The 27,691-nt window shown below is 45.6% G+C and overlaps 1 protein-coding gene across 5 annotated transcripts in view; it reads left to right on the plus strand.

The window, feature by feature from the left end:
* The window catches only part of Bcas1 (brain enriched myelin associated protein 1), a 73,598-nt gene that overhangs the window by 20,454 nt on the left and 25,453 nt on the right, over window positions 1-27,691 (plus strand). For 4 of the 5 annotated variants that reach the window (XM_060382774.1, XM_060382775.1, XM_060382776.1 and 1 more), the window contains exons 4-6: window positions 9,491-9,646; window positions 10,345-10,389; window positions 19,987-20,199. In XM_060382774.1, coding sequence (XP_060238757.1) covers window positions 9,491-9,646; window positions 10,345-10,389; window positions 19,987-20,199 — 414 coding nt within the window. Of the gene's footprint in view, window positions 1-9,490; window positions 9,647-10,344; window positions 10,390-13,171; window positions 13,304-19,986; window positions 20,200-27,691 lie in introns of all 5 variants that reach the window. The other variant, XM_021631252.2, reaches the window with a different exon arrangement.

The raw sequence follows: 27,691 nt of genomic DNA on the forward strand, positions 1-27,691 counted from the left end.
AAAATCATTTTAGTAGCTTATTCCTGCTTGCTAGTTTGCTTCCTTTTGGGGCTAATTAGCGTTTCAATTGTATCTCCAAGAAGGAAGCAAACGTCTTTTTCTTCCTGAATGGAATGGCTCCCTGTAGGTGCCTCTGCTCTGGGGAGAAGAAAAGGGACTGAGAGACTCGCGTTGCCTGGCAGATGAACCAGTCTGGGCTGTTGCAGCATCCCGGGGAGGGGGTGGAGAGAGGAAAGCCGGATTCCTCGCTTTCCTTTGATCCTAGGCAGCACCCGGCTCCAGTTTCTAAGAGGTTGAAAGAATGGAAAGGAGCCAAGGACCCGTTTCTGCGCCTTCCTCCGCCCCCATTCAGCAGCTCCTGCGCTTTCTCAATCCGGGTTCTGGGTCTAAAGATTCAAAATGAAGCCAGCTTTAGCCAAGCCGTGGTCCTGTTCCCAGGACCCTAGGCTGAGGATTGACTGGCACGTCTCAGAAGGAGGAAGGCCAAGAATCATGCGGCTTCATCACCAAAAGCCTAGTTACCGGGAGGCCGCATCTCTCATCCTAACGAATTACCGTGGCTTATAGAGCTCCTTCCTGTTTGTTCTTTGAAGCCAACAGACAGGGAGAAAAACACCTAGGCTTCTGACACAGGGAATAATTACCCACACCTGTTTGCTTAAAAGGAGTTTCCGGGTATTTCCTGAAGAACACACTTCTAGAGTGGTCCGGGAACCTTACTAGCGGTATTAATTGTGGCTAGCTAGGGCACAGTTGAGGTTAAGGACAAAGATGGTCCCGCAAGAAACACACAGATGGTTTGAGCCGGAAACTGGTTAGCCGAGGGCTGGAGCCCAACCTTCAGCCTCATTTACTTTGACCCCAGAGGTGGTCATTATGTTTTCACTAGTCGTGCAGGTTACTTACCTTCAAATTTTATAAACTGTCTTAGTTGCATTTCCGTGCTGTGCTAAGACATTCTGACAAAAAAAAGCAACTTGGGAGAAAAAAAGGTTTATTGTAGTTCATAATTCTGGGTTACAGCCCATCATTTCCAGGAAGTCAGGGTGTGAGCTCTGGGTCAGCTAGTTAATTACTGATTTAAGAGAATTCTTAAACAGTCCAGAGCACAGCCTAGGGAATGGTGCCACCCTCTATGAGCCATGTCTCCCTGCATCAATCAACAATCAAGATAACCCACTACAGACATGCCCAAAGGCCAACTAGATCTAGACAATTCCTCATTAAGACTCTCTTCCCAGGGGGTTCTACATTGTGTCAAGTCAGTTGACAGTTGTAACCAGCCAACACAGTAATGCATTCTCCAGACTCAAAAACAAGAAGTTACAATCGATACATTTGTCTGTCTTGCCATGGACTATTACCCTGTGCATTTTACTGTATCTTTCTATCACTTCTTTGCACAGATTTCTATCACTTCTTTGGACAGAAATAAGATCTGAATTCTTATTTCTTCCCTCTTCCAGAAATAATACTATTGTATACACACTGCTCCATGCTTTTAAATCAGTTAATATTTTGTCTGCTCATAAAGAGCTTTCTCATTCATCATGCCTATTCAATGTTCTACTGAATAGACAGACTAACCATGATGTATTTAGCCATGACCCATTCATGATCTTTGCCTGTCTCCCCAGTTTTTGTTTTGTTTTGTTTTGTTTGTTTGTTTGTTTGTTTGTCACCCTCTCTAGCACCTTCTTCCACTTGTCATTTGGCCTGTTTGATGTTAGGTTTAGAATAAACTCTTAGAAATGGAATTGCTAGGCAATTTTATTTTTTATTTTTGGTAAGCAATACCAACTTGCCCTCCATCCAAACTGAATACTTCATCATTAATACCTGGGCACCTGTTACTACAGCCTGCCTGGTGAGGGTTTTTACAACATTTGGAATTTTGACTTTCCACTCTGCTTTCTTGACTTGTAGCTTTCATGTCACGGATACAACTTTAAGTCCAGAATTATAAGGTTTTCCTCATGTATTCTTCTAGTGTTTTTAACTCCTCCAAGCTTGGGTAGAGCTATGATACGAAGTTAAATACACACAGACACAAATTGGGTGTTGTTTGTCTCTTCAATATTTCAAGATGTCCTTCACCTTCACGGGTTTGCAGTGACATCCATGTCTTGCACTCGTGTCCCACACATCTTTAGAGAAAAATGGACTGCATGGCATTTGGAATCATGGGGAAATATACAGCAATGAAGAATAGGGAAGAGTGGACTTAAGTTCGAATCCCTTGCTGAGAAGATATTCAAGCAAACCTGGAGGAGAGAGATGAGGCAGTTAAGGCAGCATGCTGCCTACAAGCCTTTCACCGTGGGATTGTGCAGGACAGACTTCAGCCCCCACTCTTTGATCATAAGCAAGTGTTTATTCTTTACATACACAAATCTCTTCATCTGCAAAACTGGAATTGTAAGTAGAGCATCCTTTGTCAATCCTCTTGAGGACCGGTGTGGCACAGAGCAGACTAGTGAGTGAGGTTACTACTAAAATGACAACGAGCACTCTCCCTTCCCTTTACACGTTCCTCAGTAAAATCTGTGGCTACAGAGTATCTGTCACATGGCTGAAGTCTAAGGTCACCTTAGATTTAACAACCACGTGCTGATTCATTTGCCTTTCCTGGAACCACCAGGCTTCTGGAGGGGCTCTCTGGCCCTCCTCCAGCACATTGCATGAAGTTTCTTTCTCTTCTGACACTTGAAGCAGTTCACGGGCAGTGGGAGGACTAGACGGAGAAATCCCCTAGCCTAGCAGTGCTCCACAGTGGCATCTTACAAACTGACTGTGCAGTGTCACAGCCAGGTGCTGGCACTGATGTGGACACAGAGAATATTTCCATCCCCGCATACCTGCATCCACTCCACCTCCTCCCCCAACTCCCAAGACAATGTCACACTGTGCAGCTCAGGCTAGACTGGAACTTCTGTGTAGCTCAGGCTGACCTCAAACTCACAAACTTCCAGCCTCAGCTTCCTATGGGCTGGGATTGCTGACCTGTGCCTCAGGTCCCCTCCAATCCTCACCTTCTAATTGCTTTCCCATTTCAAGGCTGTTATATAAGCGTGGTCCTATGCTTTGACTATTTTTTTGATCGTCATTTTCCCTTCATAGGCTTTGCTACAGATTGATGCAATAGAGCTGCCCTTTCCTTCCTGTTTCGCTGCTGAGTAATAATACTCCGTGCTATGTGTGGGTTTACCAGTTTGTTTAACCATTTTTAAAAATTGTTTAATCATTTCATCTTCCCCCAGTTTGGATCTGTTACTAATAAAGACACTGTGGACATTAATGTACGGGGTTTTGTGAATATGGGATGTGTTTCTCCAGAAATGTCCAGGAGTATAGCTAGGACTGCCCTCAGCCTTGGTCCGAGAAGTTTCTTTCTGCCACAGACAACAGTTAAAGGCAGAGACTCACAGCTGACCAAAGTGCTGGGAGTGGCTGTTGAGTGGTGAGCCCTAAATGGGACACTGACATCACCCCCACCCCAAGTCTCAGGGAGCACTGAAGCAGAGATGACAGAGGCGAATGTAAGAACTGGAGGATAAACAGGAGCACTGCAAATTCTGTGTTCCGGGGCACGGCATGACCATCGTCCTCTCTGCAGCTGTGGCTTCTCACGCCAACCCTTCAGGACATCAAGCCAACAAGATCAGCGAACATTGCAGCGGGCAGCTGGACTCCATGGACCACAAAATAAAAGAGAGAATGCAAAGACGGAAGGGGTGTGTATCGGGGGGGGACAGCTTTGGGGGTGAGTGGGGGGCTTGGGCCAGATATGCTCAAGATATATTGTATAGATGTGTGAAGCTGTTGAAGAATAAACAAAAGATATTGTTTTCACATTTACATTCATTTGTGTCTATGTGTATGCTCACGTACACGTCTGTGGAGGTCAGAGGACAGCTTGCGGGAGCCAATTCTTTTCTTCTACCATGTGGGTCCTGGGAATCAAATTCCGATTGACGGTTTGGTGGCAAGTGACTTTACCCACTGAGCCACCTTGCAGCCTAAAAGATATTCTCAAACAAACAAACAAACAAAGAGGGGTGCAGAGCAGACAGCAAGAGAAGAAGAAAGGAAAGGCTGGCAGAGGAGCAGAGTCACTGGCTGCACTTGATGTTGGCAGCACCGAACTTGAATGCTCTCTTGTCACCTTAAAGAAATTGCTGAGAGATGACTCTAGCTGTGTTTTCTATCAGCCACACATGAGCACTTAGTTTGCATCCTTGTCAGCAGCCAGTATCGTCACTGTTTTCTATGTTAGCCATTCTGGTGAGGACGCGGTACTATCTCACTGTGGGTTTTTTTTAAATATATATTATATACACTTATTTGCATGTGCCCATGCGTTTGCCGTGGAGCACATGTGGAGGACAACTATGGAGTCATTTCTCTCCTTCTGTCATGTGGGTCCCAGAGATTGAACTTAAGTCATTGGTCTTAGCAGCAGGTGCTGAACCATCTCTGTTGTTTGTTTGTTCATTTGTTTTGATTTATATTTTTATTCTATGTGTATGAGTGTTTTTCGGCAGAGGCCAGAAGATGACATCGGATCCCCTAGAACTGGAGTTAAGGATGGTTATGAGCCATCATGTGGATACTGGGAACCGATTCCAGGTCGTCCGGAAGAGCAGCCAGTGCTCTGAACCATGTTAAGAGTTTCTTATAGATTCTAGATATTTCACAGGACAGAACTGGGATAGCGTTTGTGGTGGTTTGAAGAAGAATGTTCTTCATCATTGCACATATCTGAAATCTTGGTCACCAGGGCGTGGAACTGTTTGAAAGGATTATAAAACTTAAGTGTGACCTTGTTGGAGGGAATGTGTCACTGGGGGAGGGAAGGCTTTGAGGTTTCAAAAGCCCACGCCGAGCCTAGTTACTTTTCTCTTTCTGCTGCCAGTGGTTCAGGATGTAGAACTCTCGGCTGCTTCTCCAGCACCATGTCTGCCTGCACGCTGCCGTGCTCCCCACCATGATGATACTGACTAACCTCTGAAACTGTAAGCCAGCCCCAAGGAAAAGCTTTCTTTTACATGAGCTGCTGTGGTCATGGCGTCTCTTCACAGCAATAGAACAGTGACTATGACGGTGTTGATAGCTTAACAAAATTTAGAATCGCTTAGATGAGCCTCTGGGCGTGTCTGATAGCAATTACCTTGATCACGTCAGTTGAGGTGGGAGGACCTGGCCAGTGTGAGTGACACCATTCCCTAGACAGACAAGCCAGGTGAGTTCCAGTATGTGTGCATGCATTGCTCTCTTCTTCTGACTTCATATGTAATGGGATCCACTGCGTCAGACTCCTTGGCTGCCCTGCCATGATAGGCTATGATCTGGAACTGTCAGCTAAAAGAAACCCTGCCTCCCTTAAGTTGTTAGACTGTTTTCTCACAGCTCCAGGAGAAGAAACTAGGATGAGATCTTTTAATTTTGGTGAAGCCCAATGAATAGGTTGTGATATTGGAAAGCAGCCAGATGCTGGTCTTGTTCAGATCAAATCATTCATTTGTTCATTCATCCATTCTTCTTGAGCATCTGCTGTGGGCACAAGTCCAGGTGTAAGTGATGGACACTGGAGAAGGAGAACAAAGCTTCCTTCCTATTCTAGGGTGAAAGAGAGCACAAAGAAATGAATGAGTAATATTTTTGATACAGTGAGGGTTTTCTCCATCTCCTTGCTTCTGCTTGATGCCTAGGCTGGAAAATTCTCCATCCTGTGTATTGGAGAATATGTCTGGCTGTGTTTCCTGTGTCTGCCTACCCAATGCCAGTCAGACCCTCCATCATGAAAATCAAAACTCTCCAGACATCAGTACTACAAGTCCCTGATGGAAGGAAGGTCTAATGATAGAGCAAAAATGTCCTAGAAAAATAAGGAAATTAGAACACAGGGTGTACTGGATCATTGTGGCATTTTAAAGCAGGGTGGCAAGAAAAGAGTTCAATGAAAATGTAACAGTTGGCAAAGACTTGAAAGCTCTCCATAAGCAGGAGCCCATGTACAGCTGAGGCAGGAACCTGCCTGTCATGTTCCAGGAACTTCAAAAGGACCTCTAAAGCCGCAATAGAGAAATGTAAGGGGAAAACACTAAAACACAAAAGTGTCAGAAGAGAAATGGGAACAGGATGCAGGAGGGATTATTTGGGTCCTTTGCCACAAGGAGAAATGGATACCAGGCAGATGAACCAGTGCTATTGGTAACATTTGGTCGTTGCGTGGCCTCAAACATGATGAGGCCTCTTGGCACTCGCTTTCCTCTCCTATAAAATGCTTTTGACAGTTTCTGTGAGATCAAGATGGCGGATTTGTAAAGGTCCTGATAACGGAGAGACTATCTAAAGCATGAAGAAGCTGTGTTCAAGAAAGGGGTGTGGCTTAGACAGATTCTAAGAGCAATGCTTAAGTGTTTAAGGTAGAGGACGTTGCTGGAGGATTTTAGAATTGGGTATGTATTTATGGACACTCTTGTGAAGCTATTGGTTTTCCACCCACTGGGGTTTGTTTACATAGTGTTGAATTTCTTTGCTTGTGGGACATCAGTCAAGCTGAGTTGATAGTGGTGAAGGTCTGTTACGTTTTTTTTTTTGGTTTGGTTTGGTTTGGTTTGGTTTGGTTTGGTTTGGTTTGGTTTGGTTTTTAGGTTTTTCGAGACAGGGTCTCTCTGTGTAGTATTGGCTGTCCTGGACTCAATCTCACAGAGATCCGACTGCCTCTGCCTCCCTGAGTGCTGGGATTAAAGGTGTGCACCGCCACGCCCAGAGGCTGTGGAGTCTTGTTATCAGTGAGACTCTGGGCCAGCGACCTCATCTCCCTGTCATTGTCCAAACAACTGTAAAGTGTGACAGCCGCAAGGGCAGGCCTTCCACTGCTAAGATAATCCACACAGATGTGACCACAGGCTGCGCTGATCCAGACAACTGCTCCTTTGACACCTCTTCTCAGGCGATTCTAGCTTGTGTCAGACTGACCATAGAAAGTAACCCTGAGGGACCGGAGAGACAGCCCAATGCTTAAGAGCACTTCTTGAGGGCGAGGGTTCGATTTCCTGCACCCACATGGCAACTCGCAACTGTCTGTCTCTCCAGTCCCAGGGGGTCTGACTCTCTCTTCTAACCTCCCTTGGCATCAGGTGTGTGGTACACATGCATACAGGCAGGCAAAGCACTAGTACATATAAATAGATCTTTTTTAAAATGTAAAAAAACAAAACAAAACAAAAAAACCTAACCATCCTACTATTTCCATAGTGAATAATGATGTATTATAACTAGCAATCGTGTCTGAGTTATAATAGCTCATAAAAATCCGAAATCATTCCACCCCTCTAACTAAAATGCTTTTCGGGTTTGAGACATTCTGACCACATCAGTTCATCCTGGGCTTTCGGAAACTACCAAGAGCAGAAGCCCAAAATCTGATCTAGGATCAAGGTTGTCAGTTTTCTCCTCCACTGATAGAGGAAGTGATCAAAATAGGTACAGATGCCAAGTCCCCTGTGGGCTGCTGGATGCTCCCACCCTGGGCAGTGTGAGCAATCTCACACAGAAGCAAAGGGGCTCCCTTCCACCACCCCCCAACAGAGCTGGTAGCACTGGCAGTGGGGAGAACACGTTGGGGGTTCAAACGTCCTCTGACCCTTTGACTGAAAAAAAAAAAAATTATACATGGTTGTGTGTGTGTGAATAAACACATCAAGAAAACAGAATTAATGTCGCAGAGTGGCAGGGTCGGCTTGGTAACGGGGAACTGACTCTGCCCTCTTATTATGTAAGAAAAGCAAGTTTAGACAGACATCCTCGTCTTCTTCCTACAAAGCTTTCAAAAGACAGTTAGCTAGTTAGTTAGTTAGTTATATGTGTCTATGATGCTGTGTGAGTTTGTGAACACTGCATGCTCGAAGGTGCCACCGAGGAGGGGGTTGGATCCCCTGGAACTAGAGTTTCCGGTGGTTGTGAGACACCTGATGTGTGTGCTGAGAACTGAGCCGAGGTCCCTGCGAGGTGGGCTAGCCTTCTTGATCACTCTCTCCAGGCCCTATATGAAGTGTTTGCTTCCTCCATTCATCTACTAAGTACCCATACAGTACAGAGTCGCCGCATGTCTTCTGTGGCCTCACTGCCCTCCATCCTTAAGAAACAGCACAGGGCAAAATAAATGCAGTCTCTGTCTTTATGGAATGCTGGTCTTGTGGCGGGTGCAAGGACAGAAGCTGGGAGGCATGAAGTTAGCGAAGATGCTGGGGCATTAAAAGTAGAAAGAGCAGTGATGTGGGAGGAGAGCTTTGCTGGAGTTTCAGGGATAAGGGATGGACCCTTGGAAGAGGAAACACGTAAGACTGGGAAGGGCTGGGGAGATAGCTAAGCCTTAGCAGCTCATTTGCTCTTGGAGCAGACGCTAGCTGGGCTCCCAGCAGTCAACCTCAGTAAGTTCACAACCAACTGGAACTCCAGCTCTTGGGGGTCTGACACCCTCTTCTGGCCTCCATGGACACTGCACTCACTGTACATATTCATACACACACACACACACACAATTTTTAAAACATCCTAAAAGAAGACGTGGAGGATAAATAAGAATTACCTCCAGGAACCCAGAGGGGCAGAAGATTCCGAAGCCATGAAGTTGGAAATTATGTGTGGTGTGGTGTGGTGTGGTGTGGTGTGGTGTGGTGTGGTGTGGTGTGTTTGAGAAACTCAAGGAAAACAGCCAGAAAGAACAGAGAGAGAGGAATCAGAGAGAGGCACACCAAGAATGACACTAGGGGGCTCATGTCAGAGTCTGGGCCTGACTCCAAAGCCATGGGAGGACACTGGAGGCTGGAAGGATGTGAAGCATAAATCTGTGGAGTGAGTGAGGCTGCCAGAACACAAGTAAACAGGGCAAGAGTCACGGCTGTCACGGAGTGGAGTGGTGACAGTGTCTTGGCTCAGCGTCATGGTGAAAATGGGTCCAGGATGGAAGTCGGTTCCCAATCACATCCCAGGAACCAACAAACCCCTGACCCCAAAGCTGAGCAGTTATTGGGAAATGACTTGCTATTGTTATTGTTGTTGACATGATTTGACTATTTGGGGAATATGGGAAATCCCACAGAGCCATCTCTGGCCTAACATATAGATCATCAGACATGGAGACCATAAAGGTAGACAACCTTGGCTTCTCCAGCTTCTCCGACGACCTCCTTGCAGACTTGAGAGAAAAAGGATTTTGTTTTGGCTGTGCTGTGTGCTGCTCAGTTTGGTACCCTCTGGCCCCAAACAATGTCCCTCCTACCAACTTCGATGAATGTGTTAGCAAGAGAGGGAGGGGAAGAGAGAAGGGCTCTCATAAGCTCCTGATTGTCCTGCATGGCCGTGGGCAGAAGAGCTATGGCTGGAATTAGGAATAAGGAAGAAAGGGGTGCGGAATGAAAGGGAGACTCTGCGAGTCCACATCCAAGGAGCTGCAACTGTGAAAATTCTGTTTTGTTCCCAGGACATAGTCGACAGCAAGGAGAGAGGACAAGAAATTGACACCGTGCGTTATTCTGTCCCTGGAGATCCAGAGGTGCTGGGGCCCGTGAAGGAGGACCCCCAGGTGGTAGATACCACAGAGAATAATAGCCCCATTATGAGCTTCTTCAAGACCCTAGTAAGTGACGTGCTCTCTTTCTCCTCCTCCATTTCACTGTCCTAATTCACTGTGTCTAATTCTAAGACTCCAGAGTGCTTGAATGTCGTGGTACCAAGACTGTCATCGGGGCCATGAAATGAAGATCCTTCTAAAGGAACTGTGTTCACCTGGCCATCAGTGACAGGGGTGTAGAGTGGGGAGCCATGAAACAACAAGGGGGCGGGTGGCTCTTAGCTGAGGGGTATGAGCTGAGGTGTGATAGAATCCATCAGTAACTGGCCCCAGATGTGTTTGAGTTGTATGTAAATATCAGGCTGACTTCAAAAGGTAAAATGAAAAAAAAAAAAAAAGTAGACAGGATGTGTCACAGGTAGTATGTTTGGACTGAGGATCCTAGGACCGATAGGACACCTGGGGCTTTCTGGGAGGCGACTTTAAATGTAGTTAAATTCTTGGTGGATATGTGAGATCTGATACATTTCAGAATAATACTGATTTTCTGAACTGTTTATTACCTAGAGGTGCTCAGGTCTCTATTCAGTCAAAGGTGCTTTTCCTCTCCCACTTTTTGGTCCAATAAACTAGACCTCCCTGAAGAATTATGACTCTGTGAAGTAAAAGTCATGACTCTACAAAATAAAAGTAAGGTCTCTATGAAATAAGAGTCACCCTCAAGAACCATGCTTTTCAACATTTGCGTTTCTCTAACTTTTCAGGTTTCGCCTAACAAAACTGAAACAAAAAAGGATCCAGAAAACACGGTAGGCATCCTGAGGTGTATATATGTCTGGGCTTACGAAAGGAATTGGGTTTCAGTTTGTGTGTGTGTCTTGGATGATGTACATATCATGAGTAACATGTGTTACAGAAGCACATGTATGAATCTTTTCAGAAGTTCAGTAATGCTGGTGGATTGTGTTTAAAGCATTTTAGGTTAAGACTGTTGTTTCACTTGCTTTGATTCCGCAGTGTCGGGGATTAGATCCAGGGCCCTTTGCCTGGTAGGCAAGCAACTTAGTTACAATCCCCTGCCCTGGTTAATGGTAGTTTAATAAAAATTTTAGCCAAGTTTAGTGACACACACCTTTAATCTCAGCACTCAAGCGGGTGGATCTTTGTGAGTTTGAGGGAAGCTGGTCTACATAGTGAATTGCAGGCCAGCCAGGGCTACATAGTGAGACCCTCTCTTGAAGAAGAAGGAGGAGGAGGAGGAGGAGAAGAAAAGTGGGACACTTGAAAGATGATATACTACTTCTGGCTAAAGAATGTCTCAATACCCAATTGTTAAGTATACAATATTAACTAATAACTATACCATTATTGTCTTTTTTCGTCGCACTTAGAAAAAAAATGAGGAAATAGAGGTTGTTGGGTTGTTTTCTTATAAGACTTTCTCTGAAGTGGAAGGCACACGCTCTAGTACGGGGAGTGTTAATGTGCTTTCCTTTTCCACATAATTTGAAAAATAGATCTCTACTACAAAACAGTGTTGAACTTAAATAGTTGCCACAAAAATACCTGCTGTGGGAAAGGCCAGGTGGAGGATTTCAGGCTACAGTGTAAACCATTCTTCTCCAAGTAAACTTGGGTTGAAATAACCACCTTTTTACAGATGCTTTTCCTTCCATGTAACAGGACTGATGGCCTGTAATGGAGCATGTGGCTTAAATTACATAGAAACTGTGAGACAGTTTAAGCTGGAGAGAGATGAGTGTCTACTGGAAATGCTTTGGCAAGGACAGGAATGCAATGAATGGCTTATCCAGCTCCCCCTCCCATCAATGGCTTAGGTTTGAAGGAGTTAAGTTGTGTGGAGGAGACCCTTTATTTGACCCCAGAAAGCTTGTGTTTGAGCTCCAGGTCTTTGACGTGGTGTCAGCGTGATCCTAACTCACCTGAACCCAAGTCTCCAGTCTGTAAAACTGGCCCAATAAAGACTGTTCTGTCTACAGACCCAGGGATGAGGGAAGGGGCCGCAATGCCTTGCAAACTGTTGAGCTCTGTTGGAATGTAGTCAGCCCTATTTCCAAAATCACATGGTGGGTTGATCAATTCTTCAAGCGTTTTCTTCTCCTGTTGAAAAATACAGTCTTTAAACTTACTCATTTGCTGTGAGGCAGCTAAGGTCAAAGTCAATGAATGGTCGGGTCAAAATGTTTCTCTTTTGTTTCTGTGTTGTTCAGTTCTTGAAGCTCCGTACTCAGCACATTGGGCTGTCAGGAGTGGAGGATGTGGGCTTTTGGGTGGCTTCCCACCTGACCTGATGCACTCTTTCTATTTAGCTGGTCCATGCACCAAGACCCAGCCACAGTGCAGATGCGGTCCCCACTGGGCATACCTTGTTGACAAAGTCTCTTTGTCGCACCCAGAGGGCTGAGAAGTCCCTACTGTGGGTCTGGATTTTAGATGAGAGATTATGGAATCGGTTGTTTGTGATGTCCAGGAACCAGCCTCTCTTGTTCTGGATTTGTCTTTGGGGTATCGTTTTTCTTCTGAAGTTCCCAGAGTGCTTTTGAGAAATCTCCATCTCTGTCCCACTTGGCTCTGAGTCCTTATTTTTTATGTATTTATTTTACGTGTATGGGTGTTTTGCCTACATGTATGTACATGTACCACAAGCATGCAGTGCCCTTGGAGGTCAGAAGAAGCCATCTGATCCCCTGGAACAGGAATTACAGGAGGTTGTGGGCTGCCATGTGGGTGCTGGGAACTGAACCTGGGTCCTCTGGAAGAGCAGCCAGTGGTCTGAACCACTGAGCTACCTCTCCAATTGTCTGGGTGATTGTTAACATACTACATGCTTCATGGAAAACCTCACAGCATTTGTAACTTGAGTCAACAGTTTGTAGTGACTGTAGATGAGTTATTTTGATTCCTGGCCCCTCCCATTTTGGCTCAATGAACTGGTTCACACCAGAAACTTCCTTGCTTGGGAAATCCACCCCTGTAGAAGTGTTTCTGGGTGATATTACTTCCACGAAGGTTCAAATACACATTCGAAAGAAATTGGTCTGAGAAATTTGGTGGTAGCATTTAGCTGAGAAAACAGTATCAAGACACAAAGCATCAGTTGTCAGCAGGTGGTTTGTTTGTTTATTTTTTCCTTTCCCAGGTGACAGTGGCATTTACATATTTAAAGCTCTTAGCCAGGACTCTGGTGTTATCTTGTTGGATTTGGTTAGGTTTCATTAGATATTTTAAATCACGTAGTCACAGTTCAAATGGCCAGTTACTGTCTAAAGCAAGTTGGGATAAATGGAGCAGTTTTGGTTGGCTTGGGGGTGGGGTTCTGAGATATGTTGTTTGGATCGTGTACATAAGTGGCCCTGTTAAAAAAAAACAGGTGTGCCTGAGATTGGCCGTGAATATACTGTTTAGTGAATCATTTTCTGAGAACTCTAAAACGGTAAGTATTCCCATGATGCTTTGTGGTTGAGAGATGTGAGTGACACATTGTCACAGTGTCTGAATATACTTTGAAACAGAAAAGACAAGTGGGTTTGTTTAAAAGCAAATCTCTAAGCTGTGCCTGCTGTTGTCCAGAAGGCAGCCAAGGCAGACAGTGTCTGTGATGGACACGTTGGCCCGAAGATGGAGACGCAGGCTAAGAGCAAGAAGAAACGCCTGGACAGCCCCAGGCTAGGACTCACCTTTAGAAAGTTCTTTAGGCATAAGGTCTGTATCTCCTGGTACTAGGAGGAAAAAGGACCCTGTTCTTCACTCCGGTCTCTACCAGCTCTGCATCAGGGGCTCCCCAGCCTCGGGTGGCTGTGATCAAAGAGGGGGAATCAAAAGATGCTGAGGCCTGGACTTTGGGCATTTAAGTCCCCATAGCTGTAAACATAAGATCAGCTCCTTCCAAGTGTGGACCAGGGTTCTGAAATTCTCACCCAGGGTTTCCCAAATGTCAGTTGTTGGCATACATCTTCACCACTTTACTTAAGTATACTATAATCACCTGATATTTTTTTACTAAAATTGAATATTCCTATTTATATGTGTCTCCATAAAAACAACAACAACAACAACAACAACAAAAAACCTTTATATTCTTCCATTTGTAGAAACCTGGAATCATTTTTCCTAACAGAAAAATGACCATTTATGTGACTAATTAAAAGTAGAGTTCTTGCTCATTTCTATAGAGCTTTGAATCCAGCATCCTCCAGGCTTTTACTAGGAAGGAATTGGCCGGCAGAGACTAGTAGAGCCATCCCAGCAGCAGCCTGAGCTTTTCCGCAGAATGTTAATAAATGATTTGAAAGCCAGAAGAGGAAAAGTACGCTATTTGAGTTTTGCCTCATATCCAGACTGTAAAGTTGTGGTATGCCACCTGCTCTTTGGGAAATTCTCTTCTAATCTCAAGATAACAATATTTCCTTGCTGTCATCCACCTTAGCTTGCTCCCTCTGTTGACTGAGTCTATACTGACCCACATAGACGCCAGGCAGCAGAAAGTAGTGAATGAAAGCAGAGACAATGGCATTGGATGACATGAGTCCAGCTTTGGAGACAAGCTCTTCATACAGGAAGGAAGACGGAGCACATGCCAAAAACCGCCAAGTCAAAGGATCTCTGAGTTGGGGCCAAATGCTTGAATTTTTTTTTTTTCAGTATTAACCATTGTCCACCAAATTTAGTGAAACTGTTTTAATTTTTTTTCCCCAGCTCCATTCTGAAGCCCCAGGATTGTGCATGCAAATGAAAGTCTCATTAGCATGCCCACATATTTGCATACACAAATAACACGAGGTCACTTTTAATTTCCATAGAGGCTTATTTTGTCCTGCAAAGGGAGAAAGATAGATATTGAAATAAGAAAGGAACACCATAAGGTGGTCTCGGGGTCTGGAGAGATGGCTCAGTGGTTAAGAGCACTTGCTGCTCTTTCAGAGGGTCAGAGTTCAGGTCCCAGCATTCACAGCTCACAGCTGCCTTTGGCTTCAGCTCCAGGGGAGTCAATACCCTCTTCTGACCTTTGAGGGCACTGGACTCAAGTGTGCACCTGTGCTTGCACACAGATGCATAATTTTAAAAAAAAAATCATTAAAAAGTAGCACAGGCAGGTGGACATATTAGTACATGCCTATAATCCCAGAACCCTAGGAAACAGAGCCAGGGGATCACCCAAGTTTGAAACCAGCCTGGGCTATTTATCACATTCCAGGATAGGTAGGCATACACGGCAAGACCCTGTCTCATAAGTAATAAATACACAAGTAATAATGTCTATGACCAGTTGGATACGTGGGACACAGTCTAGGGGCAGTTCATGAGACACATGATAGAACTTCATGCAAAGGAATCTGGCCTAACTCCCACTTGGGGGTTCCATGAGGAGGGGATGCCTTGAATGTCTGAGAAGTGTCTGTAGAAGTGTGTGACTCCCTCCATCCCACATCTGTCCCACGTCATGATATTCATTTCGTGGATCACAAAATTTCACATCTGCAGTATCTCTTCCCACCATGACCAGCCCGCCCAGGGTGCATGTTATAGCTACAGCTTCCAAACATTGGTGGTTCTTATCCTGCTGGTGAGGCATATTTGAGAGAGGGGTGGGATCTGGACTCCTAAACTAAAAGAAGTGCCCTCTTCCGGTATTCGGTACCCCAGACATGTAGCGGATTTTTCTAATTTATAGGTTCTTCTTTCTCCCTCCTACCCTTTATTCCTCCACCCCATAGTCTCAACCCCTATCACTAGAGAGAGAAAAGGATATCAGAGAGGGAGAGGGGAGAAAGGAGTGAGGGGAAGAGAGAGAGAGAGAGATTCTTCAATCCAGATTCTTTCTTCTTGTTTCTCTTTAGAGCATGACTACTAACAAATTAAAACTAATGCCCCAACACCAGCACCAACCCCACCTCGCAGGGCCCTAGCATTTATATACCCTCTTAAAAGTTTGCAGAATTCCAAACATCACACAATCACAGAAACTATCTGAAGCTGGCAAAACCACACCTCTTCTAGAGCATCAGGCAAATCATAATCAGCTGCTTTGGATAATCGGAAGTGGCCCCTTATCCCCACCGCTGGGATTAAAATGAAAACATGTCCTTATAATATTTCTGTGTTTTGTTTTGTTTTGTTTTGTTTTAAGAAACCAAAATTCCACCACACAGACACACAAGCTTCAGGGTTGTACCTTGGTTGACATTCGATGTGTTCTCCGTGCAGATGTAATTTAAAATAGAAGGGCAAGCCCAGATGTTCCCAATTCTCATTTATAAAGCAGTTTGCTACATTGAGTTTTACCTCTGTGTCGAGAACTGTTTCTTTCCTCTCTTGATTATTCTGTTGTCCTAAGAATAAACAAAACAAAACAGGGTCGTTGAAACGATGAACCAGATCTTACCCAGTGCTCTGTCTCAGCTGTAGGAGACATTCATCCCCTCAGGTTCACCAAGAGGCTGTCCTCTAGGTCAGAAAGGGGATATTCAAACAGTTCAAAGTTGAGCGAAGTTTCCTAGTGTATTACAACCCTTGGCTATGTTACAAATCTGAAGCCAGCCTGAGCTGCATATCGAGTAGGCATGGCTACAGTAAGACACCTCCCTCCCCACCTCTTTGTTGTTGTTGTTGTTGTTTTGAGACAGGGTTTCTCTGTGTGGCCTTGGCTGACCTGGAATTCACCTTGTAGACCAGGCTGGCCTCCAGCTCACAGAGAATCTCCTGCCTCTGCCTCCCAAGTGCTGGGATTAAAGATGTGAGCCACCACCACCCAGCTTGTTAGACCCTTTCTTAAAAGCAAATATTTAAAAAAAAAAAAAAATAGAGTGTCTTAGTTAAAAAATTTGAATGAGGGAGCTAGAGAGATGGTCCAGCAGTTAAGAATACTTGCTGCTATTTTTAAAGGATCAGATTTTTTCTACCAGCACCCACATCAGGCAATTTATAAGTGCCTGTAACTCCAGCTCCAAAGGATCTGATACCTTCCTCTGGCTTCTGTGTGTACTCCCTCACACCTGCACACATGCATTCACACACATAAATAAAAATAATGTATTGTGCTCGCTAGTCTTGACACACAAACTGAGTTATCTGAAAGAGAAGAACCTTAACTGGAAAAAAAAAAAAAATGCCTCCATCAGATCCAGTTGTGATTGATGTGAGATAGCCCCGCCCCTTGTGGGAGGGGCCATCCCTGGACTGGTGGTCCTGGGTTCTGTAAGAAAGCAGGCTGAGCAAGCCATATGAAGCAAGCCAGTGAGCAGCGCCCCTCCACGGCCTTTGCGTCAGCTCCTGCCTCCAGGTTCCTGCCCTGTGTGAGTTCCTGTCCTGACTTCCTACCGTGAGGAGCAGCAATATGGTAGCGTAAGCCAAATAAACCCTTTCCTCCCCGGCTTGCTCTTTGCTTGTGGTGTTTCACTGCAGCAATAGGAACCCTTACTAAGAAATGTACTATTTTTAAACAAGGACGACTAGAATTAAGCAGTGCAATAAGCTCTGGGGATGAACCTAGGGGCTGATCCTCCATCCAAGGCAAGTGCTCTACCTCTGAGCTCCAGCCCCACCCACCCCCAGGTTACTGTTGGAGGAAGCAAGACCATCACCTTCCCCCTTCTAACCCTGAATCTTTGTCTCTTGGGGTCAAACTTTGTCCTGTGTCTTCCGGTGTTCAGTAACGACACATCCGTAGCTGAAGTCAGGCATTATTTTTAAAGGTTTGGCCAGCGTCCCCCCTCTCAGTGAGGCAGCTGCAGGGTTGGTTGGTTTGTTTGTTTTGTTTTTAGAAGCCAGCCCTAGGGACTCCTCAGCTTCCCACATATCCATTGTTTGGGGATCTTGATCTGATGTCTGTACCTTACTGAGCCCTCCTGTGTCCCAAAATAAAGATAGGAGGTGACTTTTTAAGAAGGTTGTCCCCAGAGCCATTAGAGAGTCCCAAAGTTGGGGTCACCAGGTAGAATATAGCATGCAGAGTGAACGGCAGACCTCAGATATACAAGAAATAACTTTATGTTGCCATGAAAGACATTCTTTATACAGTAACTTAAAATGATTAATATAAAAGAAGTACCGTTAGCATCAATTTAAGTATATTCCATGCAATATTTGGAAAATACTCATGCTAGGAGAGTTATTATTTGCTGATTTGAAATTCAAATTTAATGGGGTATTCCTTTTTTGAAAATCGCATTAGTGTGTGTGTGTGTGTCTGTGTGGGTATATACACATGTGGGTGCAGATGCCTGAGGGGTCCAGGAGAAGGCATCACGTCCCCTGAAGCTGGAGTGACAGGTGGTTTTGAGCTCTCTCAAGTGGATACTGGGAACCAAACTCAGATCCGTTTCAAGAGCAGGATGCTCTTCTGACCAAAGAGCTATCTTTCCTGTATTGTCATTTGCAATTGCAATCTGATAACCCTCTAAATTGGCTCACCTCTGAGTCAGGCTGCCATCTTTACTGTCTCCTACAGAATCCAGAGAAAGGGTGTTAAAGTATCTGGTAGTGGCAGAATACCATTTTGGGAGAAAAGTGATGAGAAGGGCTGGCAGGGAGGGAATGCAGAGAAGCTTCGCTGGGGCTCTGTCCCAGGCATCAAGGAGTGGATGGATCTGGCAGATGAATCAAGGTAGGATCTGGTCTCTCTCTCCCCCACTTGCTCATTCTCCACTCTCTCAGTGAGTGAGGCAAATCACAGGCCCCAGTTTCCTTGCCTGAAAATGCAAGCATTGGGAAGATGGCTCTTAACACTTCCTTTATAGTGTCATGGTGCATACTTGTAATCCCAGAACTCTGGAAGCTGAGGCAGAAGGATGCCTGCTTCTAGCCCGATCACAGCCACATAGAAAGACCTTCTGTCAAACAAACAAACAAACAAACAAACAAAACAACCAAAGAGAATACAGAACCCAAAAATATTTTGAAATTTCCTGAATTCGCCTAAATCCCATTTCTATTGTGAGATAGTCTTCTTTTAGTTAGAAATTGTCTGGGAATCTAAAGGGGCCCAGTCTCTAAGTCTGGACAGCAAAAGTCATGAAATGAAGATGCTTGTAATAATAAAGTCAGTACAAAAGAACCTGATGCTAAAACTTGAATGTCAATATTCAGTCATGTCTGGGTATATTTGGGCTTTATGTGTCTTTATCCAGTGATGTAAGGGAAGCAAAGACTAGGAATTAAGAGTAATTCACTGAAGGGAAAATATATATATATTGGTACAAAGCTGTATTCCCAGCACTTTTGATGGTAGTTGTAGACGCAGAAGGATCAAAAGGATCAAAGGTTTAAGGTCATCCTTGACTGCATAGGGAGCCAAGGCCAGCCTGAGCTACAAGAGGCCCTTTGAGGGTAGAGAGAGAGAAGAAAAAAAAAAAAATAGAAGGGAAAGGAAAGAGAAAAGAAAGAGGCAGGAGGAAGGGAAGAAGCATCAGATACCTTGCAACTGGGCTTGAACACAGCTGTAGGGGGGAAGGTGAAAAGGGGTGGGGTGGGGATTCCGAGGAAGCAGGAGCAAACGGTTTCCCTTTGAAGAGGTTGTACCGGGGTGTGGGGGTGGCCTGTAAGAGTGTAGGCGTGAGCCTGTGGATCCTCACCAGCGTTCAGCCCCCTCTCTGCCCTCTCCATGGCCTGGATCTCCAGAGTGCGATGTGGGAGAAAAATTTCAGAACTCCTTGGGCCGTCATATTTTCTCCACCCTTCCTTAATTTCCAATTTGGCTTGGTAAAGTAATCGTGTTTATTAAAGTAGACACGAGCCGGCCTGCATGACTGTGCGCATACTCAGAATATGTCCAGAAGGAAAGTCTGGTCAAAACTATCTGAAGACAAAGGGCCTTGGTAAGAATATTCTCTCTCTTTCTGTCTCTCTCTCTCTCCCCTCCTCCCTTCCTTCCTTATTTTCTTTCTTTTTACGTTGACCGACTGGTTGATTGGTGTGTGTGGGTGTGTGCAGACACATGTAAGCTATAGTACCCATGTGCAGGTCAGAGGACACTTGAAGAAGCTAGTTCTCTCCTTCCGCTATGAGGGTTCTAGGGACTGAACTCAGTCATCAGGCTTGGAGGCTAGTTCCTTTACCCACTGAGCCGAGAGGCAGCCCAGAACTCCACTTTCTAACACCACCACCTCCCCCAAAACCTCCCTGCCAAGTGACTTACAGAAGCATCATTACTAACACGTCTCCTCTTTTTTTCCTTCCCAAAAGGAAGATATTGGGGGCGGGGGGGGGGAGGAAGATTTTAACATAAAGCTACATTTACAGTAAAAATTCTCATAAAGAAAAAAATTTTTTTAAATAACATCATGCATGACCCTAGCCCATGCTTCCTTTAACAGAATCTTTTACTTTTGAAACAATGAAATTATTTTTAATTTTTTCACTTTTCTTTTTAAAAAAACAAAACTTTCTAGGATACTGAAAATTCACCCGCTACTTCGGCCAATGTCAAGTCAGACAAAGTCAGCTTCGCGCCCCAGGAGACCCAAGGGGCGAGCAAGAGTTCAAAAGGCTGCAGCCCACCGGGTCATGTGCCGCCTGCCAAGGCCAGTGACACAACAAAGGAAGGCGGCAAGGAGAAGTCCGGGCCCACTTCCTCCCCTCTGGGAAAACTGTTCTGGAAGAAGGTGAGTCTGTTGACGAGGTGCTTGCGGGGCCTTGGGCCTGCGGTAACTCGGGAATGATTTCCGGCGAGCCAACAGATGGTGATGATTCTCAGAGGTTATCCTCTTCCTCCGTGATTCAACTCGCCGTTGAGGTGATAACTCTTAACGTGCTCCGGGGCGGAATGAGCCACCCTTCGTGCTGTACACAGGTGCTTTCCGGGGGTAAATGGAGATGAGCAGGTGACAGTTTCGTTCTATGAATGACTTGGGTTAGTGACAGAAGGCAGTGGTGTGCGTGGCGATCACCCCCCTGTGACGCTCGCTAACCAGGGCTTCCTCGGCACACACCCTCCCTGAGGAGGGGACACACTCTCCGTCTTCGCCCCTCCCCATCCAGATACAACCTGCTGAGCCCGTTGTTGATCCCGTTTTAGAACATGAGGGTGTCCACCATATCACCAGCTGGCGGTATGGTCTGTGGCCTAGGACAAAGCTGGCGGAGGAGCGCCACGCACAGAAACGGTGGCGGGGCTGAGGTTTTGCATCAATGCAGAGCAAACCCCACTGCACCTTAGGGCTACTTTCTGGTTTATTTCTTTTTTTATTTAAAAAAAATTTAATGATTTATTCACTTCACATCACACATCCTCATTGTGGTCCCTTCCCTCATCTCCTGTCAGTCCCAAACTGGTTTATTTCTTGTTGTGCAGAAAGTTTTTCTTCTAGATTCTTCCCAGGACACTGACTCCAACCATAAATACATTGGAACTTGTCAACTAATACTGTTTTAATTCTCTTTCTACACTATACTTTCAACAGTATAATGTAGGAAACAATTTCCAAATGATTTACATGCACATATTTGTGGCACAGGAGATGACCTCAGTGACCCATATTTGAATTTCACATTTAAAGAATAACTTTATATTCATACATGTATGAGAGTTATGTGAATTACACATATTATCTATATAGCTAGAGACCATATATACAAGTACATATGATATTTATACATATATTCAGCCAGACTTGGTGGTACATGCTTTTAATCCCGCCACTCAGGAGGCAGTGGCAAAAGGATCTCTGTGATTTTGAGGCTAGCCTGTTCTACACGGCGAGTTCCAGGATAGCAGGTCTAAATAGAGAGACCTGGTCTCAAGAAAAAAAAAATTACACATATATTCAAAGAATATTAACATATTAAACTTGAGATCAACATAGAATTTTGCAGCCTGTAGAGATAGTTTAGAGCCAGTACAGCTCTTACGGAGGACCCAGGTTCCTTTCCAGTACCCATAGCGGAGGGCTCACAACTGCCTGTAACTCCTACTCCAGAGGACCTGCCTCTGGCTTCTGTGGGCACACACACACACACAAACACACACACACACATGCACATACACACATACACACACACACACACCTTTTTTGAAAGCAGATTATTGCTCAAGGTGAGGCTAAGTGCCATGAGATTAGAAAGGAATCCAGTGAAAAGCAAACGGTTATATGAAAAGTGTGTCCTGGTGTGGTGGCAAATTTGGATTCTGCAAGAAGCCAAACAGAAGGAACACACGGGAGATGGGGGGGGGGGAGGGGAATCCTGGGAATGGCAAAGAAATGGCAGCTGGAAATGAGTGTTGAGGCCTCAGTGAGAGGTTATTGTTGGGGGTTGGGTGGGAGAAAGGGAGATAGAGAGAAGGAAAATAGGAGAGAGGGAAGAAGGGAGGGAGGAAAGAAGAGCTTGGCCTGAGGCTAGTGCTGACAGAAGCAGGGGAATGCTGCAGCACAGATGGCTCATGGTGAGAGTCCCACGCTGGACAGGAGTGCGAGGCCCAGGACCTCTCCATGCTCTGCCAGTGAGTCACCAGAGGACGCACAGTGGAGTGTGGAGAGTGTGACAGGTGGGCTCTGCCCCTGCAGTAGTCTGACACACCTCCAGAGCAATCTGGGCTGTCCGTCTCCCCGACAGACTACTCCACCTTCCTGTGCTGGGTAAGGTAGTCCCCAGCCAAAGGCTGGGCACTCCCAGAAACACCAGAGATGAGATGAGACATCCAGGCTTTGTGGGAGAGGTCGGAGGGTTCATGGGACGTCTGTGAGCTCAGACTAGCTGTCACATGATCAAAAGGGGCCATTTTCTATCTTCAAGGGACTTTGTTTTAAGAGTTGTACACGTTCTTTTAAACAAGAGAGCCCTTGTGGACAGGGCGGGCGTGGATAAGTTACATGCTCTGTGGCTCTTGACACGGTTTTTAATGTTTTTATTAGATCTCTGAGAATTCTGTGCGGTGCCTTTGATCGGATTCATCCTCTCCCCCAGCTCCTCCCAGATCCACCCCTCCCCCACCCAACCGGCTCTAGGCCCTTTTTTTTAAAAAACTTCTTCACCCTTCAAGTCCAATTCCTGTGGCCCATTTATTCTTGTGCGTGTGGCCTTCTGCTGGAGTGTGGCCAGCTTACCAGAAAGCGGACTCTTGGTCTCCTAATAGCTGTCAGTTACCTTGGCTGGGGGTGGGACTTCCGGTCCACCTCCCGGCTCCATGTTCGAATTTGGTCTGTCTTGTAGCTCCTCATTCTTACAACGCACAAATCTTCAATGGCACCCTGCCAGTCTTTTAACCAGTGTTTACTGTTGTCAACAGGCTGGGCTACCTTTTAGATTAACCAGTTAAGAGCCAGGAGCTATACTGAAGGAGCCTGGGCTGGTCCTGTTTTTTTGCGGTGTGGACGATTCTCTCCCACCAGACATTCCTTACCACAAAGAGATTGAAAAAAAAAAAAACCTGAAAAACACCCCGTGTGTTATAAAATTATTAATTAAAAAAAAAGAAGTAAATGTAGTATAAATTTAAGTGTGTTCCATGTGCTGTTTGGGACATATTTGTGCCAGAAAGATTTAATGGGGCATTAAATCACTAGGCTGTTCCCTTCCCGGAAACCTCTGGAATCTGGTCTCAGTCCTGTTTATTCCACTTTCAGCCTGGACAGCTTGAGCATCGCCTTCAAAATACTGCATGCTTTTCCCTAACACGGAAGGGCCCCGCCCACTCTCAGCCACTCCAGCCAGTTTTCCTTCTTGCCCCCGCAGTGCCCTCACAGAACATTCTGGGTAATCAAGCTGCCCCTGCCCTTTCTCAGATGTTACCTGACACCTCTGCTGCGGAAGGCCCTGAACTGCGGTCTGGTCCCACCCCCGACCCCCCAGTCTCTCAGCCATATACCGTTCCTAAGGACAGAGAAGAGGGGCAGTGGGTTCCCTAAGGCTCTCATCTGCCCCCGGGGACCGACCTGGAAAACCATGCCGGGGGCAAATAGAGATGAAACACAAGATCCAGACAAGGCTCATCACGAGCAATGTCATGATTTCAAAGAACAGAGACAAGTCCGTCCCTCCATAGAGAGTGACAAATGGGCAGGAGGAAGGAAAGTGCTTAACAGCCTGACTGGCAGCTCTGTGCTGTAGGCTGTTATCACAGTTTTCATCTCCATCAGTAGTGGTTCTGTGTATTTTTGAGCTCGTGGCTGCATCTGATGTATTTAAATACACCAAGAGAATGAAAAGCAGCCTGCATGGCTACTCCCTTTGGGGAAGCCTTTGGAATCTGGATTCAGCCCTGTTTATTTGTCTATCAGAAAAAGGAGCGCACGCTCAGGCCGACCAGCTGGGTGAGTTCACTGATGCAGTCTGAACTCACGAAACTGGCATAACAGGCTGAGGTTGATATGACCTAGAAGTCTTTTACAAAAGTCAGTGTGTTCCTCGACTACAGAGAATGAACCCTTAAGATTTCAACTGAGACTCACATCACACCCCGCCTACTCCACTCCAACTTTGGAGCCAATGAAACTGAAGCAGTGTTTTACAATGTCCCTTTGTTAGTGGAGTTGTTAGGGTCAGAGCCAGGGTCCTCGTAACTACTAAAAGCTAGGCTTGGCTGCTCATCCTCAATCTACCAATAGTGAAAAGGGGATGGGCATTTAATGTGCCACATTTGGAAGAGGAACAAAGAGGTCCAGTGACCTCCAACTCCATCTATGGGGCCCTGATGTGATGTTTATGGTTAAGGAGAAGGCAAGGGTTATATGCAGTTGTGCTGTCTTGGCCAAGATGCGGTCCTGCCCATTACTGACCCATCACTGTGTCAAGTGCTCTACATATGCAAATGTACTGCACCAATCTTCCTAGACTGATGAACATAAACAAATTCATGCCTCGCCCTGACTTGTCCTGTCTGTGTGGGTCTAGGAAACCAAGATAGGTGATCATCAATTGTTCTGAGTTTCTATATATCTCTAGGATCAGCCCCATCCACAGAACTGTCACAACAGTCACTGAAAGGGAGACACAGCCCACTCGCTCTGCCCATCCCAACACTTGGACTCCAGCATAGCTCATCCGCCATTTGCAATGTCAACAGAGAGAAAAGCTACCTGCCTGGATTGGCTCTCTGGGGGCAGAAGCCAAAGTCACGTTCCGGGCTCCTGGGTGTATCATTTAATAAGGCTTTTCCTCCACCTCCGCAAAGTCTCTTCTCTCCATAGGGCACAGGCAACTCTGGCTGAGCTGGTCTGGGTCAGTGATGTACCAGGAACCAGCAGGTCACCTAGATCCACCCCTACCCCCCCCCTGTGCCCCTGTACACTGACCCCAGAGCAGCAGATTCCCCTGGAGTTCTTATTTCCACCAGTGATTTCTCTTTCTGGGGTTGCCTTTTTGACCACTGTATTTTTGCTCTAACTCCCCACATCCCAGCTCCCTCTATAGTCATCCATAGACAACCCCGCCCAACCACAGACATCATTCTGTTTGTTCCCTCCACCTGTGAACACCTGCCAACCTTCTCCCCACAACAGCAGACTTCCGGGGATTAGCAAGAGGAACCCTGGGGGCGGGGGAGGGGAGTACCCCAGACACCAGGATCAGTGGGCCTCAGCTCCGCTTCTGCCACATTTTTTTCCCAGCGCATGGTTTAATTTTATAAATCCCTGGAGATGATGCCATGCTGGCATACAACCTTGGGGTACATGAATCCAAAAATACTTGGGCAAGGCTGCGCAGCAAGATGCTAAACCTAAGCCCGCCTCCGTGGCCACAGGGTTCCATTGGGGTTCTGAACCTGTTTGCTCTTACACGGGGTGTGAAGCCTGGCTAGAACTGGCCTTTCTGAATCTTTTTGTTAACCTGGTGTTTCAGTAGCTGCTGGTGGGGAGGCTGAGCCTGCAGGTGAATTTATGAATTTAGACAAAGTTCAGAAAGGTATCTCTCCGCCACCACAGCGTCAGTCTCTGGTCTCTCCAAACTGTCACATGCCACATCTTTCTGGGCTCTCATATTCATCAGTTGTCCTAGACCACACACCCCTCTGTGAGGCAAAGACCAAACCCCACAGGAGGCAATTATCAGCTGTGGACAAACTAAAAGCCCAAACTAAAAATCCCACACGTGGGATTAAAACAAAGACATATTTACCTAACATAACTGAGTTTTTAAAGACACCAAAACTTGCATTACAATATACAGTACAAGGCTATTTCATTTTTCCATTCTGATCTGGTAACATTGACAGGAAAATCTTTTCTTGGTAATAGGAAAAAATTTTTCTTTTTACTGTGCCACCACTTATTAGTCTAAAAAACTATATATATATATATATATATATATATATATATATATATTACATGGATTGAACCTAAGCAAGTACTCAACCACTGACCTATATCCCTACCCTACCTACCCCCACCCACCCCCACCTCAATCCCCAGCCCGTGTTTTTAGTTCGAGGCAGGGTCTTGACTGAGCTTCGATGACACAAGAAGCACAGCTCTTGCCTCAAAGAAGGGTTTACCCCGGGGCTCTTGGTGACCATGGCCCAGGAACGCAGATTCGGGGTATCTGACACACGGTGTTCCAACAGTAACCGTTTTCATGAGGTTTTCGTCTTCACAGAACAAAGAAGGTCATAAGTCAACAAGCTTTTGAAACACATTGGTCAGGTCCTACCTGAGCGGAGCACGGGTCTCAGAGGCTATCTCAGGACATTCTTAGGGCTGGCATTGACGGAAGACAGGAGTCGGTTTGCATAGACCACAGTAACCAGCTCCTGTTAGTAAATACTTACAATTAGAAAGTCAGGGTTTCGTTTCCTTCATATGTGCTGCTAGTGACACAGCAAAGATGCTGATACCACACTGATTGAGTAGCTCTAAGCAAAACTATAGTCAATAAAGAAAAACAGAAAGTAAATTCAAGTGGTATAGGACAGTCTTAAACTCAAAGATGTTCTAAAATTTGCTCAAATATGAAGGACACTCTATTGGGCTAGCTCTCAAAACAAGGACTGTTGGGGCTAATGAGATGAATCAGTGGTTGAAGGTGCCTACTGCCAAGTCTGATGACCTGAGTTCAATCCCTGGGACCCACATAATGGATGGAAAAAAATTCTACAAGTTGCGCTCTGACCTCCATATACATGCTGTAGCAAACACAGGGACACACACAAATAACCAACTTTTTTTTTTAAGGGAATATTTTGCTGGGTAGTATGACTTTAAAAGTGTAACATAGCACTCTCTGATAATGAATCCACCAGGTAATTAATCTTATCCTTCCATTCTATCCCCCAAGTGCTAGGACTACAGGCATGTGCACCGTGGGTTCATATGGTGCTGGATATGGAACCCAAGACTTTGTGCATGCTTAAGCAAGCATACTACCAACTGAACTACGTTGCACATCCCCAAACAGGCAGAAGGGCCCAGAAATCTAAAGCCACAGTGAAGATCAAGGGAACATCAGTGTTCACCATGAACTCTGCCTATCTGTGTCACCTGCACCAAGCTGACAGTGTCTTCTAGAGCACAGTGAAACTGTCAAGCTGTGAACAGACAGGAACATCCAAGATACAGGCTGGCCTCACTGCAGAGAGCTGGGGCTTGAAGAGAGAGACTTGAAACCCTGTGCACTCTCCTTTTAGAGGGATTTTCTCCTCAACTCAGGGTAAACAGTGTATGGACTCCTGAAGCTGTCATTCTTGGGCTTAAGAAAGTCTGGCTTTTAAAAGTATCCTTCAAGTCTTTCCCTGTGTGTAATATTAAATTGCTCCCCACTGGCCTAGAGAGAGTGAGGGGTTGGCTCTATCTTGGCTACTTTTCCTTTTTTGTTTTTGTTTGTTTGTTTTCTTTTTTAGAATTATTTATTATTTATACAGTATTCTGCCTGTATGTAGGTCTGCACACCAGAAGAGGGTACCAGATCTCATTGTAGATGGTTGTGAGCCACCATGTGGTTGCTGGGAATTGAACTCTGGACAATTCAGTGCTCTTAACTTCTGAGCCATCTCTCTAGCTCCCTCTCGGTTCCTTTTCTATTGCTATGATAAAACATTATAACCAAATGCAGCTTGGGGAGGAAAGAGTTTATTTCAGGTCACACTCATGTAGAGAAGTCAGGGCTGGAACTCAAGGCAGGAACTTGGAGGCAGGAGCTGATGTAGCCATGTATGAGTGCTGCTTA

The sequence above is a fragment of the Meriones unguiculatus genome, chromosome 4 (assembly GCF_030254825.1).
Source record: "Meriones unguiculatus strain TT.TT164.6M chromosome 4, Bangor_MerUng_6.1, whole genome shotgun sequence".
Classification (NCBI taxonomy): domain Eukaryota; kingdom Metazoa; phylum Chordata; class Mammalia; order Rodentia; family Muridae; genus Meriones; species Meriones unguiculatus.